The following is a 21,423-nucleotide window of genomic DNA, read 5'->3' as shown; positions in this document are numbered from 1 at the left end:
AATTCAAACAGTAAATATTTAATACTGTGTCCTCAGCTCTAACAAGCTCCCTGCTTGACATCATTACAGCTGAAGGCAATTGCCATGTCTATAATTACACAGCTGGTTTCATTAGTGTCTCAACTAAGTGACAGAGATCCTGAAAATCCCTTCTATTACGTGACAGAGGTGTACATTTGAATGAGGTTTCAAGAAAATCACTAAATAATACTAGGTCTTTTTTCAGATTAAAAGGAAAAAGAAAGGTTTTTCTACATGTGCTTAAAGCTAAAAGGTTCATTGTGAGCTCTAAGCCATTCAAATTTCCCTGCATCACCACCTGCAGCATCAGGGTTAATTTGCTAATGAGAAGGGAAACCCACAGGCCCATCACGCTATTCAATTTTAATGTGCATGTGGACTTCTTGATTCAGGCCAGATTTATAAATAGTGCCTTTAGTTTAAAAATAGGCTTTTCAGAACTAAGGGAGTTGATATTATGATCTGTAAAGTGAATGAAGCTCCCAGGAGTAACTGGAGCTTATGTAATATTTATTCCTACATTTTTGCTCAGCTGTTTTGTGCCATTTTGATGCTGAGCTGCAAGGACTGTTAGTTTCTTAAACCTTTCAAATCTTTTTTCAGTGAAGCTGAGACTGTCCGCGCACTTTCTTGTTTAGGTAACCTTACTTGGCTTCAGGATTTCGCCTAAGAAACTGTTGTCATTGACCCCACTTACAGGTATTTTCATCTAATAATTTTTATTGCATATGACCTTTGTGGAATCCCAAACTGTGCTGCCAGGTACAACAACTTTCCAAAATTAAATTGATCCTTCTAGATCACATTAATCCTTCTAGATTATAGAGAGATCTTCTCTTTCTTGAAACTTTAGGACTAGTTAAAGGTCCCAGGGAGAAGGGTTATTGAGCCTATTGTGCTAATCTGTCTCTAGATACATGAAGAAGGATATTTTGTTAAATTTGCAATAGACACACACAAAACCAGCTTTCACTCCTTTATTTTGTAGTTTGTGATGTTTTAAAAGTGAAATACCAGTGCTAATGGAACAACATTCAGGACAAAAATGTTCATGGAATATGAAGCAAGTTTAGTGTGAATATTTGCCACTGAGACACCATTTTGTGGAAACAGCCATGAAAGAAGCAGAGGCCTTTCTAAGGAAGAAGTTCAGCTGTTACTGTTAGTGGCAAAATGAAGCATATTGTATTGAATATTATGCTTAGCCTTCTAATTTTGCTTTCTTCATAAACTGGCTCATTGCCTTATTTCATGTGATGTTTTATATTCTGGTACCAGAGACTTATTCACTCCTACCATTCACTTGCGAAGGGGGGTTACTACTTTTCTAAACCAGGTGTTTTAACAGCTATCTATCATTTTTGCTGGATGTAAATGTGTCAATATGACCCTGCATTCGGTTATAACTATAACACATTTAAATTTTCTACTGCTGCAGGCATGCAGTGGCATGCACCTAATCTTATTCTTGTTTTCAGGTAGCAGCATAAAACCCCAGATTAACATTCTGAGCAAGGACTGGATTAATGAGAAATATTTCAAAATGTTAAAAAAAACCTGCAAGCTATCATTGAAGAAATCAGTAGAAGAATTAGAGTGATCAGAAATCAGTACTTTAAAATGTAAATGAAAACTTTGGTGCCATTAAATAGATAAAAACTGTGGACATAACAATCCTGGCAGTATGATATTTGAATATATCACAACTTCTAGAAAACCTGATCTAAATTTATAGCATCCTGTTAATTAAGCCTAATTATGAAACAACCAGAAATGACTATAAGCATATCTGGCCATATCTGACAGGTGATAAAAAGACAGTAGATAAGAATGGCATGAACCTGATAGTTAGAAATTAAGTTTGAACTTGTAACTGGTCCAACACTGCAAATGTTTACACTATGCTCTTTCCTTAAAGATATACTTAACAAGTAAACATTAGAGGTCTGAGTCAATGGCCACTGAAACAAAAGCTTCAGTGATGGCTGCATGTACTGTTTAGTCTTCCCTAAAATCAAAAGCATCTCCAGTTAGAACAAAGACTTTACATCCTTCTTATATAGAGAGGTATATATACTTATATATCAATATTTTCCACTAATGGTGGATGCCTAAATCTAGCATAATATTTTTAAATTGATAGTATATGACATACGAAGGTTCAACATAATTTCAGACCTGACTTCAGAGTCTGAAACAATGAACCTCAAAATATACTACAAACATACCAATCCCAAATAATTTTTTACTTGAATTTTCTATTCTGTCTTAATGACAAAGTTTCTGTACTCACAAGGAGAATGTATCTGAACTCAAGTTTGAATACAACCCTTCCTGAAAGGCAGGTTAAAAGTCCTCTCTGCAGGCAGGTATGTGGTATATAGGCAGTTTCTAGCCCAAGGCTTTGGTTATCCTGCTGACATGCTAACCATGAGCTGGCAGCCTGGAACTTGGTTTCCATGATTTTTTAAAAAAGACAGTTTCCCAGGATATCCTGCTAGCCTCCAATTTCCATATGAAACATCTTGTATTTCCAAGACTTCCAGTTTGTTGCTCTACAGCAGCTGACTGAGAAGATAAACTGGGATAACCATGGTGCACCAGATTACGTAAACTTGAAATTTGGCTGATTCTGAGACAGAGTGCCTGCTCTTCCTAGACTCATTTCCAAAGCACACGATTGCTAAAACTGTTCAGAGAAAAGTATACCATTTGTCTTCTTTCAAAAAAGGGAAAACACACACTTTTAGGTTTGTTCTTATAGCTGAATCTTTTGGCTTAAGTGGTTAAATAATGATAATATTAGCAGTATTAATGGAGAGCACCAGCATAAGTTTCAGTGGATAGCAGAGAGAGAAGCTTGGGATGGGCACTCTTCAGCCAAGCAGAAAATTTATAAGCAAATATAAATAGAATTCTTTTAAATATTACATTTAAACAAGTGTCCTGGCTCTTTGTCCTATCTGGAGTTTATATAGTGCCATTTCATCAAACTTGCAATATTGTGGGTAGGAAAAAAACCCTGCCAACAGCAACTTCTCACTTACTTTCCACTTCTCCATCATAAGGTAAACACAGAGCTCTGAATTTCATATAGTCTCTTTATCCATTCTTTTATCTCTTGCCACTATGTCAAGGGTAAATTCTGAAAGCAATGGTTTTTTCTCTCGACTTCTTCTGCTTAAAGGAGATCTGCCGTTTGTGCTGAAATTATTTTGGAATTCTGCCAAAGCCTTCAGGATAAGCATATTTCAGTCTGTCAGTAAATTCCCGGGCAGAAGAAGAAACAGCTACAGACACCATCAAGAGAAAGTTATTTATAAATCCAGATACAAAATCTATGAGAACTAGTGTACCAATCTTTTAACTGAGGCCATTTGTCCCAGCTGCCATTAGTTTAATTATCAAATGTGGTGCTTTGTGCATGTACCAAAAGTTAAACAAAAGAGAATAAGTAGCATCCTGTGCCAGATAATTTCTAGGTTTTTCTCTGTAGGTGTTTGCAGATTTAAAATTTCTACTTGGCCATTTAAAGCATAAGATTAGTGAGAGAATATGCATTTTGAGATGTTATATATATAATAGATATATATTAAAAAAAAAATTGAGAATTATAGCAGCCAAAATGCCCTGTTGGTCCTTAGATACCTTTACCTTTTCTTTTAACCTTTTTTTGTCTATTTGTATTTTGTCTGCTCAAAATAAATGCATAAAACTATTCAACAAGCCCACTTTGGATTAATAATGATGTTCTACATAATCTAAAACTAGCAATATATTTTCTTACAGGTTGCAATAGGAGCTTGTATTTCATCTTCAGTGAATAATCTCAGAATTCAAAAAAATAATCTCAAACGCACACATACCTATGTATACATGGATACACATGCATTTATATACCTACACACATGCCTGTATATACACACATTTATAACTTTGTGTACATATGGATATGAATAACTATACCAATAAATGTAGCAGTTATTTTTAAAAAGTGAATAAAAGCTATATCAATGTATCTTGTGACCTTCTTAGAAACTAAAATGGTTGGGAGGCATTCAGATAAGTTATCTTTTAAGCAACTAAAAAAACAATATATAAAATCTATGCTCAAAATATTAATTCAAAACATAGTTTTTATAGGTTCCATTTTCTTTGAAGAACAGAAATTTTCTATCAAGAACTGTCTAAAATAATCTCCCTTTGTTTTAACTAAAAAATGAACCACAAGAATGGATTTTCCAGTTTGGAGACAGAAAGAATGTGGCATCAATAGTGTCTGGGGGCTGTGTAGGTCACTTCCCAGGACCACTTCTTTTACTGGAGAGTATTTCTCTCAATTTAGGAGAGACAACTAAATCTGTGTTCAGCTAGACTCTTAGAAGTTAAGTTTAGTTAAGTGCTAGCCAGCAGATTCAAAAAGAATCACTTTAAAAGTGATTAAAGTCATGGAAGCTTGAAATACAAATGGAGAAAAAAAGATTTTCATTTCAGGACTGGAAATACTAAGGGGTAATGTAAGGAAAGAGAATTAAATTAGATATGGAAGGTAAATATGAGTTTTGAAATTTATTAGTAATCATGTTATTTCTGCTTGTATTTCAAGAGAGACTACTTAAAAGCAAAGCAAGGCTTAAAGTTATGAATATTTTAATTTGATATGAATGTTGAGTCTGTGTGATTGCAAGAATCCAGATAAATGAGGTGATAAAAATTTTAGATCATGATAATTAAACTCAAAGACTCTTCTTTTAAAAGGTGCATCTTTAAATTAAGCTACTTCCTTTTTAGATTAAAAATGTGTCTTATTTCTGATATATGACAATGAATTTTGATCTAGAAAGTAGAAACTAATTACATTTAAAGTGTTCCATTAAGGCTTCTCATTAATATATTGAAGTGTAGTGACAGAAAAGAGCAAAAGAGGAACTAATATTTGCCTTTTTATATTTGTTTTACAGGAAATGTGTTTGTCGTAAGCCTGGCAGTTGCAGACTTGGTTGTAGCAATCTACCCATATCCACTGGTCCTCACATCTGTATTTCACAATGGATGGAATCTGGGATACCTTCACTGCCAGATTAGTGGCTTCTTGATGGGCCTCAGTGTCATTGGATCAATCTTCAATATTACAGGCATTGCTATCAATCGGTACTGCTACATCTGCCACAGTCTCAAATATGACAAGCTGTACAGTGACAAGAATTCATTGTGCTATGTTGTTCTTATCTGGGTCCTAACATTTGTTGCTATTGTGCCCAACCTGTTTGTGGGATCGTTACAGTATGACCCCAGGATTTACTCATGTACATTTGCACAATCTGTGAGCTCAGCATATACAATAGCAGTTGTGTTTTTCCATTTCCTCCTTCCCATAGCCATAGTTACTTTCTGTTACTTGAGAATATGGATCCTTGTTATTCAGGTAAGGCGAAGGGTTAAACCAGATAACAACCCCAGACTGAAACCACATGACTTAAGAAACTTTGTAACCATGTTTGTGGTATTTGTACTGTTTGCAGTCTGCTGGGCTCCTTTGAACTTCATAGGCCTTGCTGTGGCCCTCAACCCAGAAACTATAATCCCTAGGATTCCAGAGTGGTTGTTTGTATCTAGTTATTACATGGCATATTTCAACAGCTGCCTTAATGCTATCATATATGGACTCTTGAACCAGAACTTCAGAAGAGAATACAAGAGAATTATAGTCACTTTTTGTACAGCAAAAGTTTTTTTCCAGGACAGTTCTAATGATGTGGGAGACAGGATGAAAAGTAAACCTTCTCCATTGATTACAAACAACAATCAAGTGAAGGTGGACTCTGTCTGAAAATGGGAATCTTATTATTGTCACTCAACAGCATCTGAATAAAGTATCTGTTTTATTAGACCTACTGTTAAATATTATAGTGAAATCACTCTTCTATGCTGAAAGCACTTTGATCAAATTCCTTGCATAGTATTTTGGAACTCAGTTTACAGAGCCTTGACATACAGATCCTATTATACAATGTCTACCGCTCATGTAAATTATGCATGGATACATTTTTTTCCTTAAATGGAGATTAACAATTAGAAAGAGATTGAAACAGAAGTATCCACATGGCCTGTCTCAATAAAAGAAATCACAAAACTATTCCTACCACCTTCTGCCTGCTTCTTCTGGCCAGGTTATGGTCCTGATTCTAAAACCTCTGAGAACTTATTTTAAAAGATTAAATCAGACCATTATGAAATACATTATTAGGAAATGTAAAGTGAGAAATTAAGATAATTGAAAATTCATAAGGATTTTTGATAAGTAACTCTACCTATATTGTTTTGCTCCGGAGATTAAACCTCACCAGCCCTCCTAGGAATGGCACTCTCAGTTGACTTCTCAATTTTAAAATAGCTCTTAGGAGGAGAAATATACCCGTCTAATTATTTGCAAAACTACAAAGGCAGGAGGATAGATAGCAAGGAAAGAAAAGAGCCATGATTTATCAGCTCAAGCCCTTTGGGCATGAAAAAAGTGTAGGAGGGTTGGGAAAAGAAATATAAGCCGCCATTCTTTCTGAAGAGACAGTAATTCATGAAACCAGGAAGTGCCTCAGAGGAGTTTCTGGGGAAACATCTCCTAGAAACGTGAGGAAGGACTGTTAGTTCTCACATGTTAACAGTACAGAAATTCTGAACCTCTGTGAGAAGAGGATTAATGCATTTAAGAGAAACATTGGGTGAGGATGACAATTTTGTCTGGTTAGTGGAATCTTGACCTTATGAAACCCTGGGAAATCAGAAATATTTACAGGATTAACATTTAACATCTTTCTCAACTTGATCTCCTGAGAATAGCCTGAGACTATAGGTTATTTTGTAATATGCCACAGATAAGCTTTTCAAAATAATACTTAGGTTTTTACCACAATGATGAACATAGTGTAACAACCTAGAAAATTAAGACACCTTTAAATAATAGAGAAGATGCTACTTTTGACCCTGGTACAAGGAGGAACACATGACTCTCAGGACAGGACATGCTATGTGGGCTTTGCACAGACAGCAGGCACCTCTTCAGTGAGGGGAAGCATACTGTGAGTTGAAGAAGCATAGCTAGACAGGCTGTCTCCTGCAACAATGAATCTCTGTTTGTAATGAAGTCCTCTGGTGGAGAAAAGCAATTCACAACAACAGAATTCACCTTCCAATTGACCTTAAAAAAGAAGGAGCACTTAGTTCTGGAAAGATGCTCCAACTGTCATACCTTTTTATGCTCAATTGTTCATACCTACACTGATGTTCAAGTATATTTGAGCTTTTCCAAGCCCATTCCAATAATTTCAACTGAACTGACAGTTTCTGAATAGCCATCAGACTTCTGTTAATCTATATGAAAATGTGGAATTTACCCAAACAGTTCATTTAAATTATTACTTGCTATACTGGAGGTTTTCTTGAACTTGTGTCTTAAAAACCAAGTCACTCTATTCATATAATTCCTTAAACTGTATACAAATCTAGCAGCATTACATCTTTCTTGGATCATAGATTAATATACCCTTGACTTAAAAATGAACTAAAAGGGAACAGATTCATATTTACTCAAAAACCCCAGTGGTACTTCATCAACTGACCAGTTTCTTACCTTGAAGTTAGGTGCCTCATGTCAAGTTGACAATGGAACTAATGAAAAACATTGTAAAATCCTGGAGATGAACCAACAAGTCAATGCATTGCCAACGTGCTTGACTCATCTTTGTTTACATTTGCCAGTCAGAACCACTGTGTAAATAACCAGTTCCCTTCTATTGTAGAATCATCATATGATGCGAAACAATACAACGTGTTTAACAGTATAAAGTATATCACAGTTTTCTTCACTGTGATTTCATCCTTGGAGGATGCTTAGGTCTATAATTTTATTGCTTTGTGTGTAGTGATTTCAGAATAGCAAGGGCGGCATGACCACCTTATAAGAAAAAAAGTTTTTAATGTAAGAAAGAATGCTATTTAATTCTTACAAACCTTGCCTTATTTAAAGCATATTTTCAATGAAAATGATGTCTTATGATGCATCTAATAAAGTAGCATAACGATAGTTTAAGTAGCTTAATCATCAGTAAATTTAGAACTCTCAAAGATCTTTCACTTGCCATTTCCATCAGAAAATGTACGTTTATCATGTCTACATATTGATCAGCCGGTTCAAGATACTGTATCCAATATTGTGGGTTATCTGAGGAACTAAAATCCCCTGTAATTCACAAGTGCTAAAATATATTTTTGATGATAATGAAAATGGTTTGCTATATGCAATAAAACATATTATACCAAAGGTATATATTTTATTGAATAGGCCTGTAATAAAAATGGAGAGCATTTTTCAGATCTGATATTTTGAAATATGTGTATTACATCTAAATCACAGAAATGTGCATGTTGATGATGTTATGAGCTGCTAAATATAGCAATAATTTTGAGAAATTAATCTCTTGTTCTTCTTTGGGGGGAGGGAAGGTGTTCGTCTTTAGAATTTAGTTTAAATTAATATGAACTAAAAATTTGGGAAATATCTGCTGCCCTCTTCAAATTAATTTTGCACTTACTGCCATTCTGAAGCACATTTTAGGTAAGGTTTGCAAAACCACTCATTGCAAAAGTGAAAGAATGATGATGTTTAACTCTGCAGTAATGATTTCTTTTGATCAGATTCTATTGCTTCAAAGGAGTCAAAGTGGCTCATGTAAGACAATCAGCAGCCTCATCAGCTGCTCACTGACAACGAGCATGACAATGTAAGGCAGCACCTCACGAGGTCAGCCTTCTTATAGTCAACACAAAAATGACTGACGAAAAAAATCGTCATTTCCGCCCATTCTAAGGAGATGGAGTTAGAAATCCATCCCAAATTAGTGGCTTCCTATCCCTTTCTCATCTGAGCCCCAGTCAAGCCAAAGGACCTCTGTGAAGGAGCCGTGAATACCCTGTATGCAACACACGGAGGACTTACAACCTAACTGAGCCTGGCCTTATCCTACAAGAATTTCTTTTTTATATCACAATCTTGATTATGTTGACAATCTGAATATGATCTCATATCAACACATCTTGACCCCGTACTTCACGTTAATAAGGAAGTTTAGCATTACTTCATGTGTACCAGCAAAGAGAATATTAATGAATATATTCATATCAATCAACAGGGTATTTATTGTAGTTAAACTGTACTGTATGCAACAATGTAATTTCATCTGGAATAGCTCACTTAAGAGTGCTTTGCACATTTTCTTCCTCTGCTGGGCTAGTGGAAGTACATAGATAAGAAGCATATGTATGTTATTTCAATAGGCATAATATATAGCAATGATTTTACTATTTTTCTTTTTCTTATTATACATGTTAGAAGGTAAGTCTTTGAATCATACTATTGTAATCAATCTGTATTGCAGTGTATAGTGCATCCTTCTACAATCAGTTAATATTGCATCTTTTGCTTCTTTTGGACCACTTTTGAAATGGTATCCCATTAAATCTGATTAATTATGACATACTGAAGGGAATTCTTGTTTCCCTTATACTGCACTGAAGATAACTATCATAAAAAAGCTTCTTAAAATATAATACACAAGTACGTAAGTATATGTGGTCACCAAATTTAAAATAGAATCTCAGAAACTCTTCTATTTTAACATCTTGTTCACAAACTGTAGTATTACAGATGGACTGTTATTCTTTAATTCTTTTCTAATAACTGCACTTTCTAAGTATCATTAATACAGTTTACAAATAATTCAGAACTACAAATGTCTGTCATCTTGTCACGGAGGCTTGGGAGATCACACGTGCTAAAGCTGTATTTATTGGAAGAACAAATATTCAAGTAGTGATGTGTCTTATAGCCCATGTACTACTGTATCTCCAATTTTTGCCTATGTTAAGTAAGAATTCCATTATGTGGTTTTATGAATTTACTCATTAAAAATATTATTCCTACCTCAAATGTGTGTCAGAGATTGGAATAAAGAATAGGGTGGAAAAGAATTTCAGTGCAAGTCAATAGAATTTTTGATAGAAAGAAAAGTAAATTTATCAAATAATTATATCTATATATATATATAAGTATATATATATAAATAGTGGTCACAGAAAATATTTTCCCAATTCAATAAAATACTCATCACTCAAACCATCCATATTACCAAACACTGAGCAAAGTATGCATATTTTGAGAAGCATGTTATTCATAAATGTATATCCTGATTATTCAGAAAGTTACAACCAAACAGTATTTGAGTCACAATGTCTCATCTTCAGCTCACATAAATCAGCACAGCTTCACTGATTCCTGTCATCGGAGGATTTTGGCTTATTAGATTTAATAAATATAAAAATTATCTGTTTTACACTATTACACAAGCAATATATGTTTCATTTCTAAGGAACGCACCAATTGTCAGCTGTCCAGGTTGTGGGAGGATGTGAATTTGCCTGCTAAATACCTGCAAAATTAAGCTCATCCAGTGCAACTGTCTCTGTGATTTGTCATTGTTATAAGTACATATATAAAGTCAGCAGCCTTTCATTTGGTTTCATTCTTAACTGTATAAATGCTATCTATTTAGCAGAAAATTGTACCAACACAAGAGATTTGGGCAATCCAGAGACAAGAAGTCTATGTACCGTTATTCTTTCTCCTTATATTGCATGTGTGCACAAGGGTTTCATTTAATCACAACAAGAATTTTACTTTGCATGTTTATTTCCAGATTCTAAAAGTGCTTATGCTCAAATTCATACTCTTCTCCTTCTTCAATATGTACAAATATTCAGTTTTTCATAATGTATGTAAAAGTCAGGGCAATACAATTAGATTATCAGGTGTATGGATCAGACCAAAATATTTTTCCGCACAACTTAAACTGTGGAATTTTTTTGCTGCAGAGCACTGCCTATACAAACCCTAAACAGGTATACACAAAAAAATTGTGCACTGATTTGCAGCAAGAAGATTCTATAGGGCTAGCAAGCACGAAAATACAACTTCAGTACCAGGAAATCCCTAAGACAAAGATTATTGGAATGACACCTGGAGAAAGTATCACTATATTCTTGCCCTGTTCTTATCCTCTTCATCAGTATAGATACTGGCCAAAGGATTCTGGAATAGGTGGACCTTTGACCTGAATGTGTATCATACAGAAATTTAAAACAGGACTAATCTAATGCAGTGTACTTTGAAAGACAAAGACCCTGATCGTAACTCATTGGTTTCAAGAAACTGGCAATGTCCTTTTCTCCCCTACTAACCAATAACTGCTAATACAGTAGAAAGTATGTTTTAAAAATGTAACACAGTCAAATCCTAGGAAAGTAGGGTAGGTTAGGACAGGACAGAGCAAGACAGTTACTCAAATTACAAATTACTAAACAGGCTTAGTAACAACAGAAAAATGTGTGCAAAAACAACACCAAAATCACAATTAACTTCTACTGAGAGTGAGTTAACAAGATACTTTGGGTCACTTTTTAATGATACAATATCAGATGCTTACTTCATTAAGACCTTTGTGGTTGTTTTAAAGTTACATAAAAATATTATGTGGGTCTATGGATTATATATGCATGCTTTACAACCTTCAAGCCATGTAAAAAGACATGGCCCACAAATACTATATTCAAGCAGATATTTACATCCAACATAAGGAAATATAGCTACCACAGGCACATTACACCAATTATATCCTTTAAATCTCCAAACTTCTGTTTCAGACTGGCTGAAAGGCTAATATGCCAATAATTTTTTCACTATTTTCTAGCATTTCCTGATAGTTTAATAACATTTAATGTCTTTCTCACCACAAGTTTTGCCTAGCTTGAACGCAGAAATATTAACTGCTTCATTAATATTTATGTTCACACACATCATCTCTCCCAACCATTTTGATGTTAATGTAAATTTCCAGGACAACTTCTAGAAATACATCTCATTCCTAAATTAGTCCTTTCTCCTTTCCAATCCCAGATGACATGCTTTCATTCCTCAGTTCTGACCATGCTATCAGCTTGTCTGTCCCTGTTCCATCCGTCCATATCAGTGAACACACGCTGTAATGCTCTTGACCCCGAAATGTCCCTGTCCTATTGTGATCTTTTATGACCACTTGTGTTTTTTAAGAGTAGTTTGATATCAACTAAAGCCCATCTCATAGACAAATTAAATACAATACTTTCAGTACTAGTCACCTTGTTATGCAAGCATAACAATTTATAAAACTAATAAAACCCCCTGGGGTTCTGTTCTTTCAATATAAACCTTGCTTTACAGTCTTCAAAATAATTTTATTTCTTTTAAATGTTCATGAATCGCATTATTGTCCCCATATTTTTCTCCACATGTCAAGAACCCAGCTTCTGTACTGAGGGAGGAATTAAATAGTCACTAGAAGGAGGGTTGCACTTGAAGTCTCCTATGAGCTGTGACAGAAAGGGAAATCAAATTCAGGGTACATGCCACTAAGTGTTGAAGCAGCTGACAGAAAATAATTGTCTGTTACCTAAGATTTTAAAGAAAGATATTAGACCCTGTTTCAGGAAAAGCTCAGCAACGGGGAATAGTTAGTAAGGTATGATCCCTGGTATTACCATCAAAAGGCTGTTACGGGAAAAAGGGAGCACATCTTATATATGAAACCAAGATTTTACTGCTAGTCTAATTAGTGTTTTAATGGTCTAATAAAAAACCACAAGTTAGTCGAGCTACAATTAAACCAACATTCCAAGTCCAAATCATCTAATTATTATAGAAAATCCTTATTGATTATATGATTCAAATAATCTAAATGACTACACAGTAAGTATAGTTTTATACATAAAACTTGCTAGCATCTACCACTTTTTCCTATTTTTGTGCTCACCCTTCCACAGTACCTCTGGGTCATTTTTATGCTCCTATCCGTTGAGATGAAGAAGAGGCTATGAAGTTTTTTGCAAGCCATAAAACCAATGAAACCTCCAAGCCTGAAGGAAAAGACCAGCATGGGTGTGGTTCCTGTGTGGTGTGTGTAAGCCTGTTCATAACAATTTTGTTTTGATTCCTAGCAGCATGTCTGAGCGTAGTGAAATAGTCACTCCCTCATCCTACAGGAGACAGTGCTTGAAACACAACAGTGATAGCCCATAGTGAAAAGTCATATGTTTATTCGAATATTTTTTGTCATGGGAGGCCCAGGGTACTCGAAGATACAGGGTAGCCATTTTGTCATCCCGAATAGACTCAAAGGTCTATTATACAGATGTCTGCTGTTAGTTGTGAATGTGAGGGCCAGGCAGTCAGTCTTGTCCTAAATAGGACTCTCCTATCTCTTTTATTGTTTCTATTTTACTCCTTCAAGACAGATCTTGTATTTGATTCACATACTGCTAAAAAACAGTAGTCAAAAGCTAGAATCCATCTTATGCAATGACTTCACTGCTGTTAGAAATTAACTGGCGTCAGGGCAGTTAAGACAGTATCCTGAAAGAATTAGCTAATTGGTGTGTTTCCTTATGAATTCAGAAAAGCAGCAATTCTTTCTGTTTTTTTTTCATTTAATTTGTTTTCTCAGAGTGTTTCCTGATACTGAGAGCAGGTGTTTAGCACCTGTTGGTTTAGCACACTCTTGGTTTCATTTCTTCCTTCCACTTTGGAAGAAGAAAATGTTTAAGGAGAACCATGATAATGCATTCCAAGTATGTTTAGTATACATAATTGTAGGCAGCTATGCAAATTGTGTTTGCATTCAGTAAAGAGCAAGCAACAGTCATGGGGACTGACTAAGGCATTTGAAAATTGTATGTATTACATTTGTTTTGTCAACAACAAATAACAAACTGAGCTATACTGAACTATAGGACTTGCATTTCCCCTGTTACCCTACTACTTATTTAATTTCATTTAACCCTCTTTCCTTCTACCAGGTGGAGATATCAACATAACATTTTGGAGTGCACTTCGCACCTGTGTCTCTGTGTGTGTGTGTGTGCACGTGCATGTGTGCTCTATGGAGGCTGGACAGAAGAATATCTTATAAACTAAAACAGGAGGGTTACACATCGTTATTATTAACACAAGAATTGCTAGATGCTCTCTGTAGAAAAACAGAAAAGAATGGCCGCTGCCTTGTGAATCACCCTGCAGTGGATCTCCCTCTTCTCTCAACCTGCTTTTCTACATGCTTCTCTCTGTCAGCTTGAGGAGAGGCGAAGTGGCCACCACTGTGGCTACTCTGTAGGCAAAACAGACTTCCTGTTCCTGGGTGTACCTCCTGATTTGATGTGTTGCAGTGCTGGTCTTGCTGCTAGCAGCAGCACCATGCACACTTAGTGCAAGAGGGAATGACTCTGCCAGGTTTTGCTGGTGTTTATGAAATTCTGGTGGGCATGGACCACACTAAACTCCTAGTAAAAGCCATCTCTTTTTCATTTTACTGTCTACTAGTCCTGATTCTTTCTTTTCCTAAGCAACAGAAAGCACAATTGCTAATACCAGGGATCAGTATTAATGGATTTCAACTGAGTTGTGACAGTAGATCGTGAGAAGTATTTTCTTATTATCAAGGCTTGCAGCAACAGAAGGTGTATCTAATTGGCAGAATTTTATTAGTTTTCAGGCATGGAAATTTAGAATTTTCTGAGTTTGCTGCTTCTAAAAACCAAGTATATTAACTCTGAAGATGACTTGAAATAATATGTAAGCAATTTATACTAAAATAACTTAATTACCTTTTTTGAAATTTGCTATCTAATATTTATGTCAGCATAGCAGGCAAAGCAAATTTCAATTGACTGGTATTTGAACTGGATATCTAAATCATAGAATCATAGAATGGTTTGGGTTGGAAAGGACCTTAGAGATCATCTATTTCCAACCCCCCTGCTACGGGCAGGGACACCTTCCACTAGACCAGGTTGCTCAAAGCCTCATCGAGCCTGGCCTTGAACACCTCAATGAAAAATTTTCAAGTGTTATCAGTGAATTTTATCCCGTCATGATACTCAGTACTAGTCCAATTTTATTGTGGAAGATTAGAGGACGTTGTGGTCTCGTTCAGTCAAATGTATCATCAGGGAACCACCATTTGTCTTTTTTTAAAGGACACACCATGAAAAAATAGGTAAGCTATGTCCAAATTCAAGGCTGAGTTGTTATATTCTCCCTACCTAAAGGTCCCTCCTCTGTTTTAGAGCTAGCTTAGTACATTTTTCCTCTCATGCACTAAAAATTTGTTTAACATTGATATGCATTGCTCCTCCATTGCAACAAGAATTATACTCCTGGGATGGCTATACTTCAGTAATAAATGACAGAGGCAGCACAAATTGTTCCTTTAACCAGCCACCAAATACATATATGCTTTTACTTGCAAATAGTGTAGGATAAATTCTCTGTACTCAAATCCACACCATTAATTTGATTTCCTACTGGAAAGAAAGAGTGAGACTTAATCAGAATTAAAAGGAATAGACTGCAATTGGTCCCCTGGGTCACTTTAGAAGTTGGGATTGCCATCCCTCATTCTTCACAAACCATGAATCAAGCACACAGAAACCTGAGAATGACATTTAAAACAAAGGTGATTTCAAATTATGATTAAAAATGGAGGACTTTAATTTGTCTTCCACTTTCAAGTCTTTAAGATGCAATCACATTTATATTTTCAATTCTTCCTCAAAACCTGGAGAATTAAACAGCTACTTTTTTCTTTTCCAGTGAAGAATGATATTGTCCTGTAACTGTTTGTAGGTGAAAAACACCAAATATCATAATCATACTGAAATTAAAAGAACTATGCTAAGATACATATTTGAGAACCAGGTAATGCGCTCTCGATGTACTTCTCCCTGCTAAACAGCACAGCAAGAAGCTTCAATAAACTTCAGTGTTCCTTTATGACTTGAATGCAAAATAGCTTGTGAATAGTGGGGTGGATAAATCAGCTGACTGTCTTTTAATACCTCCACTCTGTCATTCTTTTCATCTACTAGTTGCACATAATCCTAGGGAGGATGAGGCAGTGTGAGGAAATCACAGTGAATGAACTGTGTACATATTGCCTTTACTGAGAATTTTATTGTTATTCAGTATTAAGGAAAATTTCTGTATTAAAATACAATAAAATAATAATAATAATAAAATTAATATTATTACTGAAATGGTCACCTAAGAATTAGGCATATTATATACATAGAAGTATTGTCTCATAAAAAATAAACCCAGATATTATTCTTCCAATTATTTAGGGCTTTTTTCCCCCTTAGTTAATCTCTAATCCTGTTTTTTTCCACCCTGAATATTTGTAATATTAAAATAGAGACGATTGTACAACAAAATCAGTCATTTTGTTGATGGACCCTATAGATCCTGTAAGTCCTGCAGGGCATCATGAGCAATTGGAAGACCTGCAGGAAAGGCTAAAGTTCAGCTAGCTTATACATCACTCCCAGCACATGTGAAGTCTGGATGAGCAAAATGCTCATGAAACTCTCCTTTTGTACAGGTCTGTACAACCTTTTGTACAAATCAAGAGCAGCAGCTAGTGACAAGTGGTGAAATTCCCTTTCAGGAAGAATTTATTGCAAGTCAGACCCGGAGGTCTGGCTGAGGAAGTATGAGGGTACTTCAAGGCCCTGCATGGGGACAGACAGTAGCAGCCCGTGGAAAAGACCTATGTGCCAGTACAATAAGAGAAACTTATGGATTTGCTTTAATAAGATCATTCAGGATTTTACAGCGGCACAAAATTATTGAAAATTTTATCTCTACTCTCCTTACATAACAGTCCCAGAATTAGGAATTACTTCTGAAAGTTTCCATGTTTTAAGGCTAACAATTTTGATATGGATCAACTTATCACTGCCTTTACCTTGTCTCCAAATTAAAACCAAAACAACCCAATAATATACAGTAATTTCAAATATGCATAACAATTGTTGGCTAAACTTTTGCAGTCCTAAAAAGTACACATTTTCATACACATATAAAAGAAACAAGGCTTTAAAAATACAGGAGCATACAGAAACTGAGTCAAGAATTCAGAACAAAATAAAACAAAAACAAACTCAGGATGCTTTCTTGAATAAAAATTATAAGTTTACTGAGTCTGTTTTTCACAAAGCTTGATTCTGGTATGGGGGCACTCTAGCATGCTTAAGATATGCAATTTTTGTTTAATTCTTGAGAACCAAGACACAACTACCTGCATTAATGAATCCAGTATGATTTCTTTCTAGCCTTAAGCAAACTCTCAGATAATTTCCCTAGCCTTGTTTTCCTTTATGAGAAGCACTCACCACTGTTTCTATCCACTCAAATTCCCATGGATAATTGTGTCCTGTGCGTACTGTAGATGAGAGACCACCAGGCCTTTCCAGAAATAAGAAGAGCATGAGCCATGTGCTACGTAAATTGTTCTGGCATGTGGCCTGTGACTGCAGCCTCTCCAGTACGGAACTGCACATGAAATTCTTGTGACTCATGTGGAGTCTTTCTTTCACCTGGCAAGTGCATATCTACTCATGTGATGCAGTAATCATTGAACTCAGTGAGATTCCTGCTCTGCAAATCAACTTAATCAAAACTAGAGACAAAGTAGTATGCTGCTGTTTGGAAGTTCAAACTCTTCTAAATTAACCCAACAACTAGAAGTGGTTCTTAGACCTACTGGTATCAAACTAAAGACCCCTTATTAGTTTGTTTTCTCTTTTCGCTAAAATATCCGTGTATTCCTCAGCATACTCAAACCAAGGTGCTTGCACATCATTCTCCTACTCTTTTTTACTAAAACACCAGTCTAAAAATATCCATTTAACTGTAACTATCCACAAGATGCTAGTATATAAGCTATCCAACATTAACTCAAAATTTTACAAAATTAATGAAAATTTAAAACTTCCTCATTATTAACCTAACATTGTAATTGTTGCAATCTTAATTTTTCCTTACACATTACTAACAACCTCTCTTCCTGTCACACTGTAGTAGGTCATAAAATCAGGTTTGTTTTTTTTTTATTTTGTGAATTCTTAGGAAACTTCAATAAAATGCAGGATTCTAAGCTGATTTATGTGAAAAGTGGGGCATAGGTTTGTCAAGTGTTTGTGTTTGAGTAGTGTTCCTGTAAACTTTTTACTTAGTGAAATACCACTGTGGTTACATGCATGCACATTAATTTTTAAAAGCTTTCTGGAATTTATAGAGCCTTCATAAATTGAATATTCCTCATATAGAAAAGGATGGAGATATCTCTGTGACAGAAATTTTACTTACTGGAGCTGAGAAAATTTTTGTAAATGTACATTTAAGACTCAATTCCAATAAAATTATAATTTCTACTGCCTGTTTTAATTCAACTGTTTTTTTTTTTATTTTATTTCAATCTGTTTGGTCAGTTTGCAATTATAAAACCTGTAGCACATATTTCCAACAGAGTATGGCATACAGACTAGAGCGCAGAGGACAATAATATGTTTATGCAGTCTGGGTCGGGATTTAATTATATTTTTTCATGTAACAAAATGTATGCTGTCATTTGAAACCATTTAAGTTATAGTAAAAAGCTTTGTGACAAATTACTTTTTAAATTTAAAGTACAAGGTTAAAAATTTGCTGGTTTACAGTTTGTAAGAAAACTAGCTAAATTTGAATAATGACTCTTTTTTTTTAAGATTTATAGCAAAAAATAAAATTCTTCAAAAAGTGTAAATAATTCACTTTTCATTTCCTACAAATGCATAGGCACCATCAAAATGAAAAGCTCTACTCAGAAGTAATAATGGAACTCTATTTCAGTCCAGGGATGAGTTATTTTGATTCCAGAATGCATTTCTATCTAATGGATAGCAATTACATTGTGTATTATTCTTTAATTCCAGTCAGCAAATTTCAAGAGAGCACTGGAAAGATCCCAGCCATCTAAATTGTATAAGAGCTCTTTTCAGAGGCCACAGAAAATGTTTCCGTTGTCAGTCTGCCTGTAACTGCATACATTTCCTTCAGGATCTGTGATACGCATGACAGTAGTAAGGTTTGATGAGCTTGCACCTCTGAAGGAAACCAGACTTTGATAAGATCTCATGGACACTTATTGCTGTACTTTCAGACATAAAGTGAAGCATATGAAGCAACCTCAGGAAGAGCAGTAACAAAATACAGTAGGAAGGAACGCTCTCCAGTTGCGTCTTGAACTATCCCCTGCTTTTACATCAAAGCAATGCTGAAGTAGCAGAACGATGAATCGAACCCAAGGACCAAATTCACTCACTGCACAGGTGATAACAGCTCTTTCTACCCCAGAAGAGAACAGATCTCAGCCTTTATCTAACTAAGCTTTCCCACTGCTGGCTGAGGGTCTCTTCTCTTTCACGCAGTGAAGCACAAGATAATTACATATACCACAATATATACAACCTGCCAATATAAGTATACCACTGCAGGTGCAGAGCAGGGGAGTGGACAAGTGTGTTTAGGATTCTAAAGGCTGTGCCGGAGCTTCTACAAACCCCCAGGGGGTGTCTGGCCCTGGGGGTGTGTTAATGCCATGTGCCCCAAGCAAGCACAAAGGCTGCTGACCTCCACCCCTGGAAATCTGTTATCACCTTTCTGGACAGTAATTGCCTTAGCTATGTGGCTCTAACTCCTACCACAACCAGAGCCAAAAGCACACAGTATGCACCACCCCTGTGAGCAGCGCCAGGCCCTCAGGGCGCTGCAGGCGGATGCTAGCAGGCTCACAGAGCCTTGCCCGGGGACACGCCTGCAAGTGCCTTGGACTACTAATGTATATTTGCCTTCCTGCACTCGGCTCTGCTTACATTCTCTCAGATAGTTGGGGAGTCCCTGAAAGCTTGAGGGTATTCAGGAGCTCCAGATTTACCTGAGCTGTTTTTAACGGCTCACCTGGCAGCTCCATGTCAGGCCTCCCACTGCCAGGTGCCCCTGTCACTATGGCAGTCAGGAGCCCAGCAAAATGGCTGTCCTCCCGGGGCCTGAGCCTCGGACCTCCTTGACAGCCAGCTGTCTGGTAGCCGTCCTTTAACAGCAATTCACTGCCCCTTGTCCAGTCGTCTGGTTCCCCCATCCACTCAAACACCTGGGCTTCAGCCAGCAATGCCATGATCCTGCACGAGGCCTTTGCCTTTTACCTTGACCAAGATGGCAGCAAAATGCTCCTGTGCAGCACCTGGTACGGCCACCATTCACGTGAAGCAGAAGAATACGAGGACGTTAAAAATGAGGACCAAGGTTGTTTTGCAGAATGCTGGAGCAGGTGCGTACTACCCAAAAGACCAAGTATGGTGTGCATCCATGAGCATTTGCTGAAGAGAAGAGGTAAGTAAGGAGCACAGCCCATGGAGAAGGGGGATTCAGCTTGATCAAGCCACAGACCAGGCAATGGCTTACTTGTAGCAATTTCCAGTGGGGTTCAGGGTCTGTAAAAATGTGAATCACAGAAAAATGGGTACGGTCAGTCTGCTATGGGAAGACAAAAAAGAAAACAATGTTCAGTTTAAGTCCAGCATATTCTTTCATGCAAAACATGGAAGGCCAGGCATGGAAGCACCTGCTCCTGCTGCAGCCGAGAGGCACCGTGATGAGCCAGCTGTGCCTGACATCACCTCTGCTAAAGCAGAAGCTGAGGCTAGGTTAGAAACAGAAATGTCATTTCTGGGAACCAGGCACAGATCTCTCAGCAGTGGCAAGCAATACTGCAGATGGCCTTGTGTTCCTGGTGTACCTCTGCTAATGTCAGCACCAAGGTGAAGGGTATCGATATTGTGTGCGATTAGGAGACATTCCCTGCCAGATCCGAAGTTCTGCTTCCAAACTACCAGGTGAAGTTTAGCCTCAAAAGGTGTCTGGACACAGACTACAGAGCTATATTGGCAGAGTCCTCAACCTGCGTGAGGCAGACAGTTTAGATAGCAAGGGATCTTTTAAGCCTTTAAACTTGTTCACCACAATTTAGCTATTTGGTTAGTGTGAGGGGAAAATGGGTGAGCTGGTAGGAACTACAGTGTGGGACATAGTTGCTCAAACATAAAGCAGATGATTAGTTTACCTGTAGTTAATTTGGATTATTTCTGCAGAAAAACATACCCAGCATACGTGTATTGTTAGCCTTATGCCAACACTTAGAAATCTAGGGTGAACAATTTTGAATAAAACAAACCCCAAATTTATAAACAAATTACTCATTTTAAATACAGTTTATAAGCTAGGAAGAGAGATTGAGATGCTGTCAAACACCTAGGAGAGCCTACCATGTCACAGAATTTACACAGATGCCCTGCAGTGGGAATGGCTCTGAGAGAGTATCCTTAGTTGCTCCCATGAATCCTGGTCCTTGCTTCATTGTGTGTGTCATCACCATTACTATTTGCACA

General features: G+C 36.5%; 1 protein-coding gene across 1 annotated transcript; it reads left to right on the top strand.

The window, feature by feature from the left end:
* Nucleotides 1–4,982: 4,982 nt before the first annotated feature.
* Nucleotides 4,983–5,851, top strand: MTNR1A (melatonin receptor 1A; the record flags this gene model as incomplete). Its single annotated transcript, XM_010087370.1, has 1 exon — nucleotides 4,983–5,851. A coding segment is annotated over one exon (869 nt), but the record flags the coding sequence as incomplete, so codon positions are not given.
* Between the last annotated feature and the right edge of the window lie 15,572 nt (nucleotides 5,852–21,423).

Source organism: Pterocles gutturalis, unplaced genomic scaffold, assembly GCF_000699245.1.
Source record: "Pterocles gutturalis isolate BGI_N339 unplaced genomic scaffold, ASM69924v1 scaffold8181, whole genome shotgun sequence".
In the NCBI taxonomy this organism is placed as follows: domain Eukaryota; kingdom Metazoa; phylum Chordata; class Aves; order Pterocliformes; family Pteroclidae; genus Pterocles; species Pterocles gutturalis.
Note: the sequence above shows the minus strand (reverse complement) of the source record. Positions and strands in the feature narration are given on the sequence as shown.